The sequence below is a fragment of the Pocillopora verrucosa genome, chromosome 3 (genome assembly GCF_036669915.1).
Source record: "Pocillopora verrucosa isolate sample1 chromosome 3, ASM3666991v2, whole genome shotgun sequence".
NCBI lineage: Eukaryota > Metazoa > Cnidaria > Anthozoa > Scleractinia > Pocilloporidae > Pocillopora > Pocillopora verrucosa.
Window position 1 is genome coordinate 25,596,510 of NC_089314.1, and position 13,385 is coordinate 25,609,894.

The 13,385-nt window shown below is 38.6% G+C and overlaps 2 protein-coding genes across 2 annotated transcripts; one reads left to right on the forward strand and one right to left on the reverse strand.

The window, feature by feature from the left end:
* The first annotated feature begins 1,151 nt into the window (after positions 1-1,151).
* LOC131800297 (TBC1 domain family member 20-like) lies at positions 1,152-9,548 on the forward strand. The gene is made up of 9 exons (XM_059117981.2): positions 1,152-1,463; positions 3,663-3,860; positions 4,267-4,356; positions 4,965-5,059; positions 5,250-5,341; positions 5,703-5,804; positions 6,411-6,552; positions 7,078-7,268; positions 7,777-9,548. Exons 1-9 carry the CDS (start codon positions 1,352-1,354, stop codon positions 8,015-8,017), a joined length of 1,263 nt encoding a protein of 420 aa, XP_058973964.1. The 5' UTR covers positions 1,152-1,351; the 3' UTR covers positions 8,018-9,548.
* A 49-nt stretch (positions 9,549-9,597) lies between these two features.
* On the reverse strand, positions 9,598-11,468 carry LOC131800296 (uncharacterized). Its single transcript, XM_059117980.2, has one exon. It carries the CDS (start codon positions 11,382-11,384, stop codon positions 9,810-9,812), a length of 1,575 nt encoding a protein of 524 aa, XP_058973963.2. The 5' UTR covers positions 11,385-11,468; the 3' UTR covers positions 9,598-9,809.
* Between the last annotated feature and the right edge of the window lie 1,917 nt (positions 11,469-13,385).

The following is a 13,385-nucleotide window of genomic DNA, read 5'->3' on the forward strand; positions in this document are numbered from 1 at the left end:
GATGTTTACACTGGCAGTTTTATACACTGAAAAGCGTATGTGCTTTATTTTTATTCTTTTTTAATCCTAAGAGCACCAGTGTATACCACTTGCACTGTAGCTGGTCAATATCTCTTGGTGTTGAGAAGGAAATCAAGATATTCGCAAGAAAGAAATCATTTGTAAACTGAAATTCGAAATAACCTGGCTGTAGTTCAGAAAAGAAAGTAGAATTGAAGTTCTCAAAAGGAGATCTCTGGTTCAACTTAATTGCTGGGAAAGATCTTTGTAAGGAAGCAAAATTATAGATAACTATCTTGGCCAAATTGAATTTCAGAAATTTTTACTCTGGGATAAGTCCCACAACCCTCAAGCCTATTGTTAACTTGATTTTGGAGAATTTTATTGATTTGGGAAAATTCTAGAAGAGAAATCTTAATTTTGAATAGAGAAATACATGCAAATCCTAATAATTACTGGTCAGCATTAAAATTTTATGACTGAATAACTGTTTGGTGGGGAATTTGCTGAAGTGCTTCTCTCTAAATACTAATTGAAAGTCCTGACAGCTTTAAAGATTCTGGTTGGGCCAAATTGGTCTGAAAATGGGCTCGTGTTTCTAACATGATGATTTTCTAGGGAACCACAAGAGTGTGTAAAGTTATCTGTCTTTTGCACTTGAAGTAAATCATAAATAATAAATGAAATACTCTTAGGGACAAGGTTGATAGAAATAACCAAATATATCAGGCTTTGAGCAGAAAACTAAGAGGAAATTTTACCAATTCTTCACTTTGACTCTTTTGCAAAGCCTACTTGCAATATAAAAAAGCCCGGATTTTTAGAGCTAGGCAGGATACCTCTCTAAGGAATTCCAAGAGGTATTCCGTTGAGGGAAGATCTATCCTCTGTCTCTGTCTATGTCAGTCTCCTTCATTCTTGTAGAAAGAACAAGGTCCCATCTATTTTGTTTTGTTTTGGTATGTCAGGAAAATTACTACAAATTTCCTAACCCTTCTCCCGTCAACTTAGAGCTTAAGGGATCTTGAGGGGTCCCTGACCGTGAGGGACATGGACAACATTGATAGCTGTTTTTTGGAAGCTGTTTTGGTTATTGAGTGTCTTGTGAAGCCGCAGACCGTAACAATGAAGTCAGCAGTTTTCTTAACAGGAAACAAAATGGAGGTGATATCGGCGTTAAACGCCGAAGATTCGGCGAGAAATATAACCAATTTCACTCCCAAAATGCGATAGAAATTTAAAGATGGAGAAATAAAACTTCGCGATAGACTATGTAGGTGTGGTTTGAGTCATCGTCTGAAATTTTTGAAGGTCGTAATTAAGTAAAGTGAGCAGGTTTGACAACATCAACATGGCCGCTCTGGCACGAAGAGAACCTCCACATTACACGTACAAGAGGAAAGTTTACGTCGGAAAAACGAAAAATCCGAACGCGGGCATCGTAGGACAGATGATGTACTACTGTAAGTATATTCTAATATGTGTTTCCTTCGATTACATGGGTTTGCTGGGTTAGGCCAAAAATTATAAAGTGCGGGGGGAAAATAAAGCAAAGCGCTAGCTACAGCTAGCCGGACTACTTAATCGAGACGAGCTGTGTTGGTTGGCGGTGTCACGGCATATATAATGATGACAAGATCTAACATGCATACTGCTGAAACTTCACCGACTCTCGGCCAACAGCTGGTCTATGCTTAAGTTAAAGAAAACTGTCAGCCAACTATTGGTTCAAATTGTGCAAGTAAATTCAATTGTGATCAGAAAACAACTGACAATCTATGTTTGGGAGCAGTTCTTTACATTAGCCTGTGTTATCCTCTCATGGTATGGCCACGAACTGGCTTAAAAAAATTGTCAGCAATCTTTCAGAAAATGGCCATTTTTGTGCTGACAGTTAACCAGCAGTTGGTAGACACAAATGACAGAGGGAAGACAACGTCAAGTCGCCCAAAAGTCATGTCGCCCAGGAGTCATTTCACTCGAAGTCATGTCACCCAAAGAAACAAATACTAAAAAGGTCAGAATTTCAGACTTAAAATAGGCAGTAATGTTGAGAAATTTTTATCACTAAAGCGCTCTTTGTTTCAACCAACAATGCTTCCCTCTGTTGTTAGAAACAAACAATACTTTTAGAGTCATTACTCAAACATATTTCAATTCTGACCATACAATTGATTTCTGTGTAGTCAAAGTCTTCATGACATTTTGAGAAACAAGAAAGAGTTTCCCAAGCTTACGAAATGTCCGCGAGTAAGAAACAAGTACATACCAAACGAACAAGGCTTCATTTTTTTTGTCATAAATGTAGAACACTTCCCTTCGTTGTTAGAAACGAACAACGCTTTTAGAATCTTCATGGTGTTGTTGGAAACAAAGAGTGCTATAGTGATAAAAAATTTCTCAGTGTAATTGCCTATTTACAGTCTGAAATTCTGATCTTTTTCGTATTTGTTTCTTCAAGTGACTTGACTTTTTTTTTTGGGCGACATTACTAAAATTTCAGGTAACATGACTTTGGGGGAGATGACTCTCAGGCAACTTGACCAGTTAGCAAGACAACCACCCAACAAGTTGGCTGATTGACAACTGACAGTCAGTCAGTCAGCCAGTTAGAACAGCTTTTTTTCTTTACCATAGTCCTTGCCTATCATTGTACATTAAAACAGAGAATATATGAACAATAACCACCATTTGACAGAAAGGTTTGCACAGATGTTTTTTGACAATATCTGTTTTGGGATGTGAATAATTTTATAGAAAGCAAAGCTCAGGTAAAACTGTGAGCTTCAAGGGCAAACAGTCAAATGACAGTGACAGTTATAGTGAGTAAAGAGTGCAATTTGTTTGTCTTTCATAAATGAATCATGAGTTGTGACCCTTGTCACACATTATTACATTATTTTGTACCACCTGGATCTTTCCTTCCATCTTTTCACGGTGATTTTATGTTGTATTTTAAGACGAAATTCAGGTTGAAATCATTTTGACTAGTTTGCTGTGTTTTTTCCTTTGCACAAAGCATAAAAGAAGTATTCCAAAACAAAGATAAACAGGAATCAACAAACATTGAATTTACAACTTAAATTCATAAGCTGAAAATATCACCCATATGCACAGGTTGACATGATTGGTTTTATTTTAACTTGAGGGAAATATTTTTAGTTTTTGCATTTCCTTGAATAAGCCTCAACACTCTAATAAGCACCCTCCCCAAATATGCACCCACCACCCCCATAATGTCAAACAAACACTCCCTCTCCTCAGTAACTTTCTTAAACAGTAGGTATACACTTAATTTAAAACTTTGTATGCTTCATCTATGGTGGAATTGATACAGGAGAATAATAAGAACCCCCCTTGAGCACCCCCTTAACCCTTCAACTCGCAGGATCTGATTGTTAATTCTCCCCTCTAGCTGCTACAAATTTCCTTGTAAATTAGTTGCAAGAATTTGGTGTTAGATCAAGATAAAAACTTCTACCTGATACACTTGAGTACTCTCATTACCTGTTTGCTGGATAGTGGATGGATATTTTAGGAAGAAGTTACATGTGAATCACTTCTAGGAGTTAAAGGGTTATTGCCAAAATTTTAAATAAGTGCCTGGGAGCTTATCAGAGGAAATACGCTATCTTATGTAGCTGTTACAATTTCCTTTGCAGTGTCAGAGGCCCGTCTGCGAGGTAAGATTCGCAGGATAACAGATGCTTTAGATTCAGACCCAGTGGATGTACCATCACTGAAAGACCTGAGCATCACAGCTGATGGCTACATTGCTGTAGACTTGAGGTGTAAAGTGTGGTCTAAACTACTCAATGTCAATACACTGGAGATTTCAAGAAACAAAGACAAGAAGATAGGTAGAAATATGCAAACCAAGTATATGTACAAATTTACCAAAACATTTTCTTGTAGCTCAGCTGATATTGCATCTAACTGTGAAATCAGATCTGTCTGATGTGTGAAATCTGGTAAGGGACTTAGCTTTTTATGTGTTTTGCCACTGAGACACTTCTGGGATTTTATTCTTTAAGTAAGATACAGCTACAGGAAGACAGGAGGTTCAACAAGATTCAGTATCTGAAAAATTTGCCATCTGTGCCAGGCTAAATAACCCCCTACTTTCTCTGAAATTGACAACATAAGAGTGAATATCAAACTGCCCAAGGCTGTGAACTTGGCAGTTGTTTCCATCTTCTTCAAAACATATTAAATCCCCTGAGAATGTGACAAAGATTGTACTGTAACGATTTATTTTTCCCAAAGACAATTCTGAGTTGGAACAGTTTCAAGTACACAAGTATTGGAGACAAGTAAACTTAGATGTTGATCGATCACACAGGAGGTTTCCCTCTGGTAAGTTACTCGACTGCTACATGTAATTGTACAGTGGTATCAGGGCTGAAGCTTATTTTTGGGTTATATATGGACACTTGCAGTGTCTGAAGGTTTAGATTTCTTATGGTTGTCTGTCTCATCTCAAATACACTAAAATTCAGGGCAATTAGGTCTATTCTGGTGATCAAATGGAAACTGGGCATAAGCATACCCTCCCAATCACTTGGGTTTCTTTGGGACAATCTTGGTCATGTCCTCAATCATGTAGCCTGTATTCTGCTGTTTCCTCTCTTCTTCTGTCAAATATTTCTAATAGGTGAATCAATAATTATGTACTCTCTTTATACAATATCTCAACGTGATTTTTTTTTTGTCAGATTTAATGGTTCCTTTATAGTAACTTTCAACTGATGTTTTGATTGATAGCAATGTAAGATACCCATAGTTTGGTTATTACTAGTGCTCCCATTCTCTTTGAATCTATTGTGAGTAGTTTTGGACTGTTTTATAATGTGGCTTAGAGTTTGTTAAGACTCTTTTGGTCATCCCATCTTCCTCAACCACCCAATTTACAGTAAAAAATTCAGACCTCTGGTTACAGTTTTCTTACTTTCATTTGGAATCAGAGATGAGAGCATCAAGGCGGCGTGCCCTTCAAGAGCAGCTGGTAAGGATCATCATGAGAGTATTGTGTAGAAATCAGGATCTGCATTATTATCAGGTATGCTGTTATTTATGAATAGTAAATAGTAATAAAAATTGTTTGTTATTTAATAAGGCAATTATGTATGTTATAGTCATATACACAAGGAGGAACCTATGAGTTCTGAGTGGCATAGATGCCCCTTTTTTTGGGTAGATTACAACATTTATAATAGGTAATCAAATACTTTTGATTATCATTTTGAAAGGGTTACCATGATGTGGCTGTTACTCTGTTGCTTGTAGCTGGAGAGGAGTTAGCTACAGCTCTTCTGGAGCAATTGTCTCTTCATCAACTGAGGTAAACTGACAAAATAAGGAATTTTTTTATCATGGGTTGGAATATTTATTGAGTGATAAACCAAGACCTTTCCATCTAGACTTTAGTCCATTGAACACTGAGCCATTGCTTCTTTCCTTGAGAGTTCACTGAAATGTAGCAGTCAGCTTGCCAGGACGTGGCTCAACAGCAAAAGCCACTGGTATAGTTTGAAAAGTTGCATTTTTCTTGAAGTTCAACTGTAGCTCTTTTTGTGTGTAATACCTCTTTGACATTTTTACTGTTCAGTGATTTTCCTTTTACAATCTTCTCCAATAGTACATGTAAAACCAAACTGTTTCAGGTGGTTATTTCTGTTGGCATCTGTGCTTTTTTGTTTCAGGGACTTCATGGAAGGTTCAATGGAGAAGACAACTAAAATGCTGGCATTTTTGCATCCCATTATTGAAGAAGCTGATCCAGAATTGAGGGAATTTCTTGTCAGGTATGTTATTTTAGTTTATTTCAGCAGCCAAGCCTGGAAATCATGAACTTCACCCCAGTGAATTATTTGCCTTAGTTTCTGCCCCTTATTTCTATATTATGCTGTCAGTTATACATATGTATGAGACCCCCCCGACTTTTGGTTACATGTCTTTTGTAAGACAAGATCACTTTTCTGGCTCCAAAAGGTATACAGAGTAGGTTAAGTATGGGGCACAAGCCAAGTGATCCTCACTTCTTGACTTTACCCTGGTTTTTACACCATGAAGCTGCCAAGTAGTAATTCTCCTCCTGGATGGGATGGTAGCCCATCACTGGTACCCCCATCTCTACCCTTGGATGAAGAGATATTGTTCGAGAAAAATGCGTAACCTAAGGATACAACGCAATGACCCTGGTTAGGTTAACCCTTGGGTTAGGGCTGGAACCCAGTCCTTTTAATCCAAAGTCAATTGCTCTAACCTTAAAGCTACCATGTCTACCACACTCCATTGCACGACTGTGAATATATCAGTATCATAATACCCTCCATTGCAGTACCTAGCATAATATTGCGAAAAAATGATGATCTCAAATTTAGTAATAATTCATTCCTTACACTGACAAGGTCTGAAGTGGGACAGGTGTTTGCCCTCAGCTGGCTAATCACGTGGTATGGTCACGTGTTGAAGGATTTTTCCACCATAGTGCGCCTGTATGACTTCTTTCTGGCCACCCATCCTCTTATGCCTGTGTACTTCGGTGCCGCTGTGAGTTGCTGTGTCCTTCTTCTTTATCTTACCAGTAGATTTTAGTGAAATTTTGTACCCAGTTTGTATGATTGTGTCTGTGTGATTGGTCCAGAAAACTCGACATCCTCTCATTCAATCAGCATCAAAACTCAAACTAATCGTGAGTCGGCCCTTCGCATTTTCCCATGCTTTAAACGGTTTCGTAGCTTTAATAGGAGTAAAGAAGATACAATAAGGAAACGTCGGAGTATTTGTAACATGACTTGATATACTCATTACTCGACGGCCTTCTGAAAATATCTCGGTTTTTTTCCCTTATGTAGGTTCTCCTAACGAGATGGAAAAAAAGAAACACAAAAATTAGTTCCACCAGTTCAGTCACCTTGAACTTCGCAAATTTGAAGAAATATGTCAATCCACAAGCTAAAACTGCCGCAGAATTTTCGTGCGAGCGATAACTACACGTAGGTTTTTCAGCCAAGGAAAGTGTGAAAAGAAACGAAAAATTCATTTTAATCTATGTTTAAACTTTTTTGTCACTAGCTTGTGATCCGGCGTCGTTCTGAAGTGCTGGCCGGCGAATGTGAAATGAGCTATGTACACCATCTGCTTTCGCGAATTCCCGATGATCTTCCTGACTATGTTGAAGAACTTATCACCACTGCGCATTCGCTGTTCCGTAAATTTCCCCCAGAAAAGCTATCTGGAGCAGTTGACCGCTATCTTAAAGAAAGGTAATTGGTGTTTTTTGCTTTGCAATGTTAAAAACGACTGCCATGGTCATCGACAACAGTCCTTTTCAGAACCTGTAGCTACATTTTTAGTTGTAAATTGAAACGTTACGTGTTCATAAGTCGAGAAGAATTTACGCTCTTCTGTGCATCATCTAAATTTTTGTTGATTTTTATTTTGTCAGTTTTCTTCATCGATTCTTCTGCTTAATACAAGAATCTGCATTTTAAGGGTTGATTTGTTAGGAAATTTCTCCAGTATTTCGTTGTAGTCTCTAAACGCTAGACATGTCAATTTGTCCAGCGATCCTTTTTTTTTTAAGTAAATAAAATCACAAGTGACGACAAAATCCGCAACCTCAAATATCCAGAGTTTTATCTCTCTATATAGATTTTCTTTTTTCCTTAGAAATCGTGTGGTACTCGCAAGTTCCTTTCGAAGAATTCTCCAATGTTTACCTTGCATCATTTTTTTCTCTTTAATGTACGAGTGATTTTTTTTTCAATTTAGCATAACCGTAGCCAAGCACAAGCAGTTTATACGAGAGTTAGGAGACCAAAGACCTGATTCTGTTCTGAGACAAAGGAAAAAACAGCTTGCCCTTTACACAAACAATGAACTCGAAGTTTCACAAAATTTCCAATCGGCGACACAAACAAATCCTTACATGAAGCTCGCTGTGTGGACATTAACAGCTTCTGTGGGTACAATGGCTATTTATGTTCTGAGTACAGCGAAACGGTGGATATAAATAAAAGGGAGTGTCGCCATTTTTCCATGTGAATGAGACGAGAAAGAGTTTGGTAGCAGACCTTTCGTTACTGTCGCTCTTGTGTCACGAAACCTTGACTTGTGATCAGAATGTGAGAGTGATAAAAAACAGAGGAACTGCATTGAATTCAAATGGACTGGACTCCAGGTTCGAATCAAATGATCGCCATATTTTAAAGCGGGAGTTCAAATTTATTCTGATTTGTGAAGCTTACTCGTAGGAACCAAGCCAAAATACTTTTGGCAGTCGAAAGACTTCTTCAGAGCGATTTCCTCGTATGAAACACGCCTTCAGTTGTTTGATTTGACAGTAGGAAGATGGAACTGTCTTCGTCATCCTCACTTCTCCTCTGCGAAGCGTTTTTTCGAACTACCCTCTATAAAGTCAGCATGAAAGTAGTTTACTGCATGCAGTGCTCAATGGACCACACTGCAATCGTGTTCTCTAAGTATCAGTAGAAGAAGATGATTTTACAACGAAGAACTCAGCCTTACTAATTCTTACAGGGGGCATGTAGAAAATCTGGTTTTGTGCATTTTGAGAAATGTGTTGGGACAACACTGTCGTCGAACAATTTTTTTGCAGGCAGAAGAACGGCCACGGCTGGAACATTTCTTGTTTAGAGAAATTATCTAAGGAATGTATAGAAAAAGCTGTACAAATGCAGCATTGAAATATGTAGTCTATTAATGAGGGCTGGTTTCTCTCTTGGTTTGGTCACCAAAATTTACTCATCCCAAATTATCTGTATTCGGAATTGACCATTATCAAATTATTCTGATGATTTTGTCAGAAACTGGGAATATGAGATAAAAATGTCCTTGCTTTTCTCTGCGAAGGGATACCCGCTGCGTACAAATGAGAAGCTAGTTACCTCAAAAAAAAAAAGTTTAAAAAAAAGTAATAAAAACAAGTCAGTACAGTTACTTAGCAGAACTTTTTCCCGGGGTCTGCTTCAGGGGTCGTTCCTTCACTCGCCGTGCAACACTCGGGCCAGTCCTAAAGATTCCGCATGCAGCGCGAAAAGGCGGGAAAAGTGGTTGAACTGAAGCCAATGCACACAATTCGAAAGAAGCAGTGAAGACCTAAAGTACATACAATTATAAGGAAGCGAGCAAGTTGCGCAGGGTATGAGTTTTGCGTCATTCTGAATGACTAAGAGTTGAGTGTAATATTTCTTAACCAACTACAGAGCGCAGTGAAATAAACCAATTTAGTCCGGGGTTATCCCGTATTACTTTTGACACGATGTCAGGGGCGTTAAGAGTGCACACATTTATGTGGCTAGTTTTCCGGCTGGCCAAGCGTGGGTTTGATATGACAGCAAAAACCTTTTGAAGGATGATAGAAACGGAACCGCTTTATGTATAATGTTTGAAGGAAATAACCTTGACCGCTTTGACAAACATTGTTGAGACACGCGATGCGAAAAGAGACAACAATTTCAAAATTTGTGTTTTAATATATTATTTATTTCAAATATCTTCGCCAAAATCGAACCTACTGAAATGTACATACCATATCTTGATGTGTTCTTCTTATGACTAAGATTAAATTTACACAAAATATATTTCTTTTGTTGATATTAAGCTATTATACGTGAACACCCAGCAAGTTTTGCAAAGACGACGTCGATGAAACAACAAATTAAATAACTGCTTTACGCTGAAATGTAAATACCTCTTTACAATTTCAGCCCTTAACGGTAGAAGAAACTTTTGACTACACAATTTTAGCTTGCGCAAAATTTATTTGTAATATTAAACTGCTATCAAACAGAAGCCCCCTTTAAAATTTCCAAGGTTAAATCAGTAAAATCTTCTGCTTGTGTTTTAGTGGTGACATGTGGAAAATACTCTACAGCCCAGTAAAGCTTGCCGTCAACTGTCATGATATTGTTGCCAAATATGTGACTGGTTTTCGCGCCTTGCACACCAAAATACGACCCTGCAATCTTAAAAAGACTCTCTTCACTCAGATTAGTGCTCTGAGCCCCGTAATTATTTATATTACATATGTGGCTTCTACGGCCTTCGTTGTGCTTATAATCGGACATTTTACAGTACGATCTAATGTCAATGCATTGATAAAACTTCAGAGCGTTCCTATGTTTTCCGGAATCCACCTGCGTGTGTACCTCGCGAGTACACGCGCGCGCAAACTGCCAAAATCCTTGCTTATCTGTGAGGTCAACACTGGGTACTGGAATGGATAACACACTTGCGGAGATGAAAGCTCCAAAATCATCGCTGCTCACCTGTGGCTGGCAGTCCTTCCGTAAACTAACGGAGTAAGACGATTCGACAGTGACCGGAGCGTTTAAGTCTTGTTTCTTTTTCTGTAGAAGTCGCGTAATTGCCAGATGTGTGGAAGCGGTTATAACGCCGTGCACAGTGCACTTGTTGGACTTACAGTTCTTTATTAACAGCTTGGTATCCTCCTCAGACAGACTGCGACCAAGTAGACAAGTTTTCTTCATCACCGACGGATCGGAATCGGCGACAGGAGGGTAGAACGACAGATACAAGTTCTTTGGCTTAACAAAGATGTTCTTCACTCGCTGGAGGGCAAATACACTCTTAAACAACAGTCTTTCCCAAATATTTGGTTTAACGAGACTTGATGTCAACGATTCAAGAGGAGGTCTGAGGGGGAGACTCTCGACTTTAAAGTCTTCTCCATCGTACATTGAAGAAAGGAAACTCAGCAGCTGTTGTTGAAGCTTAAAAATGGACAGGGCGTCGCAGATGGCGTGATGAAATGTGAACACTAGAGCGTTCCGGTATTTTCCTTCGTGAAGTGTCTCTCTAAGCAGCCTGAGTCGCCACAGAGGACCTGTGTCAGTGTTAAAAGAAGAGCCATTTATTTCTTCCTCGAAGCCCTTCTCCCATTCATTAGCCGCGATCTCGTCAAGGACTTTAAAATCCACTGTTTCTGGGTTTTCCATTTCCTCAAAGCACTCATGACTGCCGCTCTGGTTGATTCGCATCCTCAGGAGAGGAAATCGTTTGGGAAGCAGGCCGAGGGCTTTTATTAAGTGATCTTGTTTAAGTTTTTCCGCAGAATCCAGGAGTAATACCGAAGACACAGTTCCCCAATGATTCACTCTTTCTCTCTCCAGCAACACACGTTCCAACGAGCCCAAAGGCCTGGAGAGTTTTCCGTTTCTCCGCCGTGAGTGCCTTACGGTTGGCTCGTGAGCATCTCTCATTTTAAGGAAGAAGAGAACAGCAACGAGAGCTTCCAAGATCAAAACGCAAATGATAACTGATGCTATGTAGGACTCGAAAATGTCCCAAATCTCAAAGATTTCTGGGGCACTCGTCTTTTGATTTTGAATTTCCATTCTCAGCTTGTCTCACGATTCAAACTGACACGAAACAAGTGCGCTCTCACTTTTATAGGCTTTGTGGTCCTGTTGTTGACAATTTAGCGCGGTAGTCAAAATGCATTTGACACTTCTCATTGTCTCTTTGCGTCATCTAATAAAACCTCGTCATAACACGTCTGCCGAATCATGTCTATACATGGGCATAACCTCAAATATCTATTCAGTAATGAAAGACAAAGAAAAGCAAGTCAGACGTATCAAAACTATTGCGCAAATTGTACATGCAGATAAGTTTGAATAAGTCTCTGTTTGCGAAAAAATCTGTGACTATTCCAGTTTGTCCGTTAAAGGTATGTCCAATTTTAGCCTTACAGCCTTCCTGCAAGATTACCTGATCCTAAATCACAAACAATTAAAAACGCTTCAGACTGTTTAAGCTTCAATCAGGAAGAATAACAATTGAAAGTGATGATGTTAAACAGCACTTCACAATGTCATGCGTACAATTTATTTAACCAGCATGTAACATAATATTCCAAAATAGACTAACCAATGCTTTTTGACAGAAGTGCAGGGTGAAGCATAGCAGTCTCCTGTATGCTCCACCGCTAGCCTCAGTGGAATAAAAACTAATGGAAATTTAATTGCTATGACTTGCGATAGTGAAAAGAACAAAGACGTACAACTAGATGGTAAAGAAATGTGTATGTTGTCATGACAACTCCGAAACAAGTTGAAAGCAGTAATGTTATGCCCATCAACATAATAATTAGGCGGAATTCCAAGCGTAAATTGATGCTATTTAAAAATCTAACCTTTAGTGTCATGTTAATTAATAGTTCGTCACAGTGTGAATATTATTTAATAAACAATAGCTTTCGCTTATAACAGTATGACGTGCAATGTGATTGTTTATCGTGTGATATAACCTTCTCGAAAACACTTTCTCCATAAATAAACACACACTTTGGCTTGTCTGACGCGCTCCGAGGAACACTACAGGAAACACGAGAAGTGCGTGGGACAGAGCTCGCGTATGACGTGACACTTCAGGACTGAGGATCTATGTTATGACAAGGAAAGTTATTCCTGTTCGTATATTTTGTGATGGTAATGTAGTTACGTTTCTCTGTCGCTTAAAAATCAAAATTATCACAATTTTCCTTTAGCCTCCCTGTTGTACACTCAAGAGCATGGATAATAAGGACTTGGGACTGATCAAGTGACACCTGAAACAACGGGGAGTCATCCGTGACAACTAAAATAATGACTTAAAGAGATCTTCCTTCTAATCTCTGTTTCTTTTTGGGGTTTGGCTCAATATGTTTTCCTTTCACCAGTCTGTTTATCTACTACACTTTGTATGTCTTGTTATGATATGTGTTCCGTTAAGAAAATAACTTGTGATATAGAATTTTGAATAGAAAAGTCCGAGCGTGTAGCGGGGGTGTGAAAGGCCGCTATCAGTGGTGTGTTGTAAGCTGCCATTTTTAGCTTCGTGTACAGGATGCCTTTCTGCTTTTTTTTGCGTATTTCATGGTCGGAAGTAGCTTTTTACACACCCGTTGTAAATAAGCGAATACGAGAGTGGAATGAAACAGTTTGATTGAGTCTAGTTCGTTAGAATTCTATCCTTAGTAAACGGGGCAAAGTTTACGAAACTATTCGCATATTTGATGATGATACAATATATATTTTAATGTCACCTAAAATTAAAACTAACACAGTTTTCCTTCAGTCTTCTTGTTGTACACTTAAAAGAACATATATGGATAGCTAGGAAGAGCCCAGGAAATCAAGTCACATCATTTACAGCGAGGAGTCTTTCATGACAACTCTAACAATGGGGAAAGAAATCTTTTTTCCCAGTCTTTGTTTTCTTTTTGAGGTTTGGCTCAAAATACTTTCCTTTCCCACTCTGTTTACATACCATATGTCAAATTTTTTTGTTATGTTCTGCACTCTGTTAAGAAAATAAAGAGTGATATTGAATTTTGGTAGGAAAAGTTCTCCGCG

Bases quoted from the DNA above. Each gene is read 5' to 3' on its own strand.
- LOC131800296 (XM_059117980.2), bottom strand. From the start codon at position 11,384: ATGGAAATTCAAAATCAAAAGACGAGTGCCCCAGAAATCTTTGAGATT.
- LOC131800297 (XM_059117981.2), top strand. From the start codon at position 1,352: ATGGCCGCTCTGGCACGAAGAGAACCTCCACATTACACGTACAAGAGG. The intron at 3,861-4,266 runs GTAGAAATATGC...TTTTTCCCAAAG, and splicing joins AAACAAAGACAAGAAGATAG to ACAATTCTGAGTTGGAACAG. The intron at 5,342-5,702 runs GTAAACTGACAA...TTTTTGTTTCAG, and splicing joins TTGTCTCTTCATCAACTGAG to GGACTTCATGGAAGGTTCAA.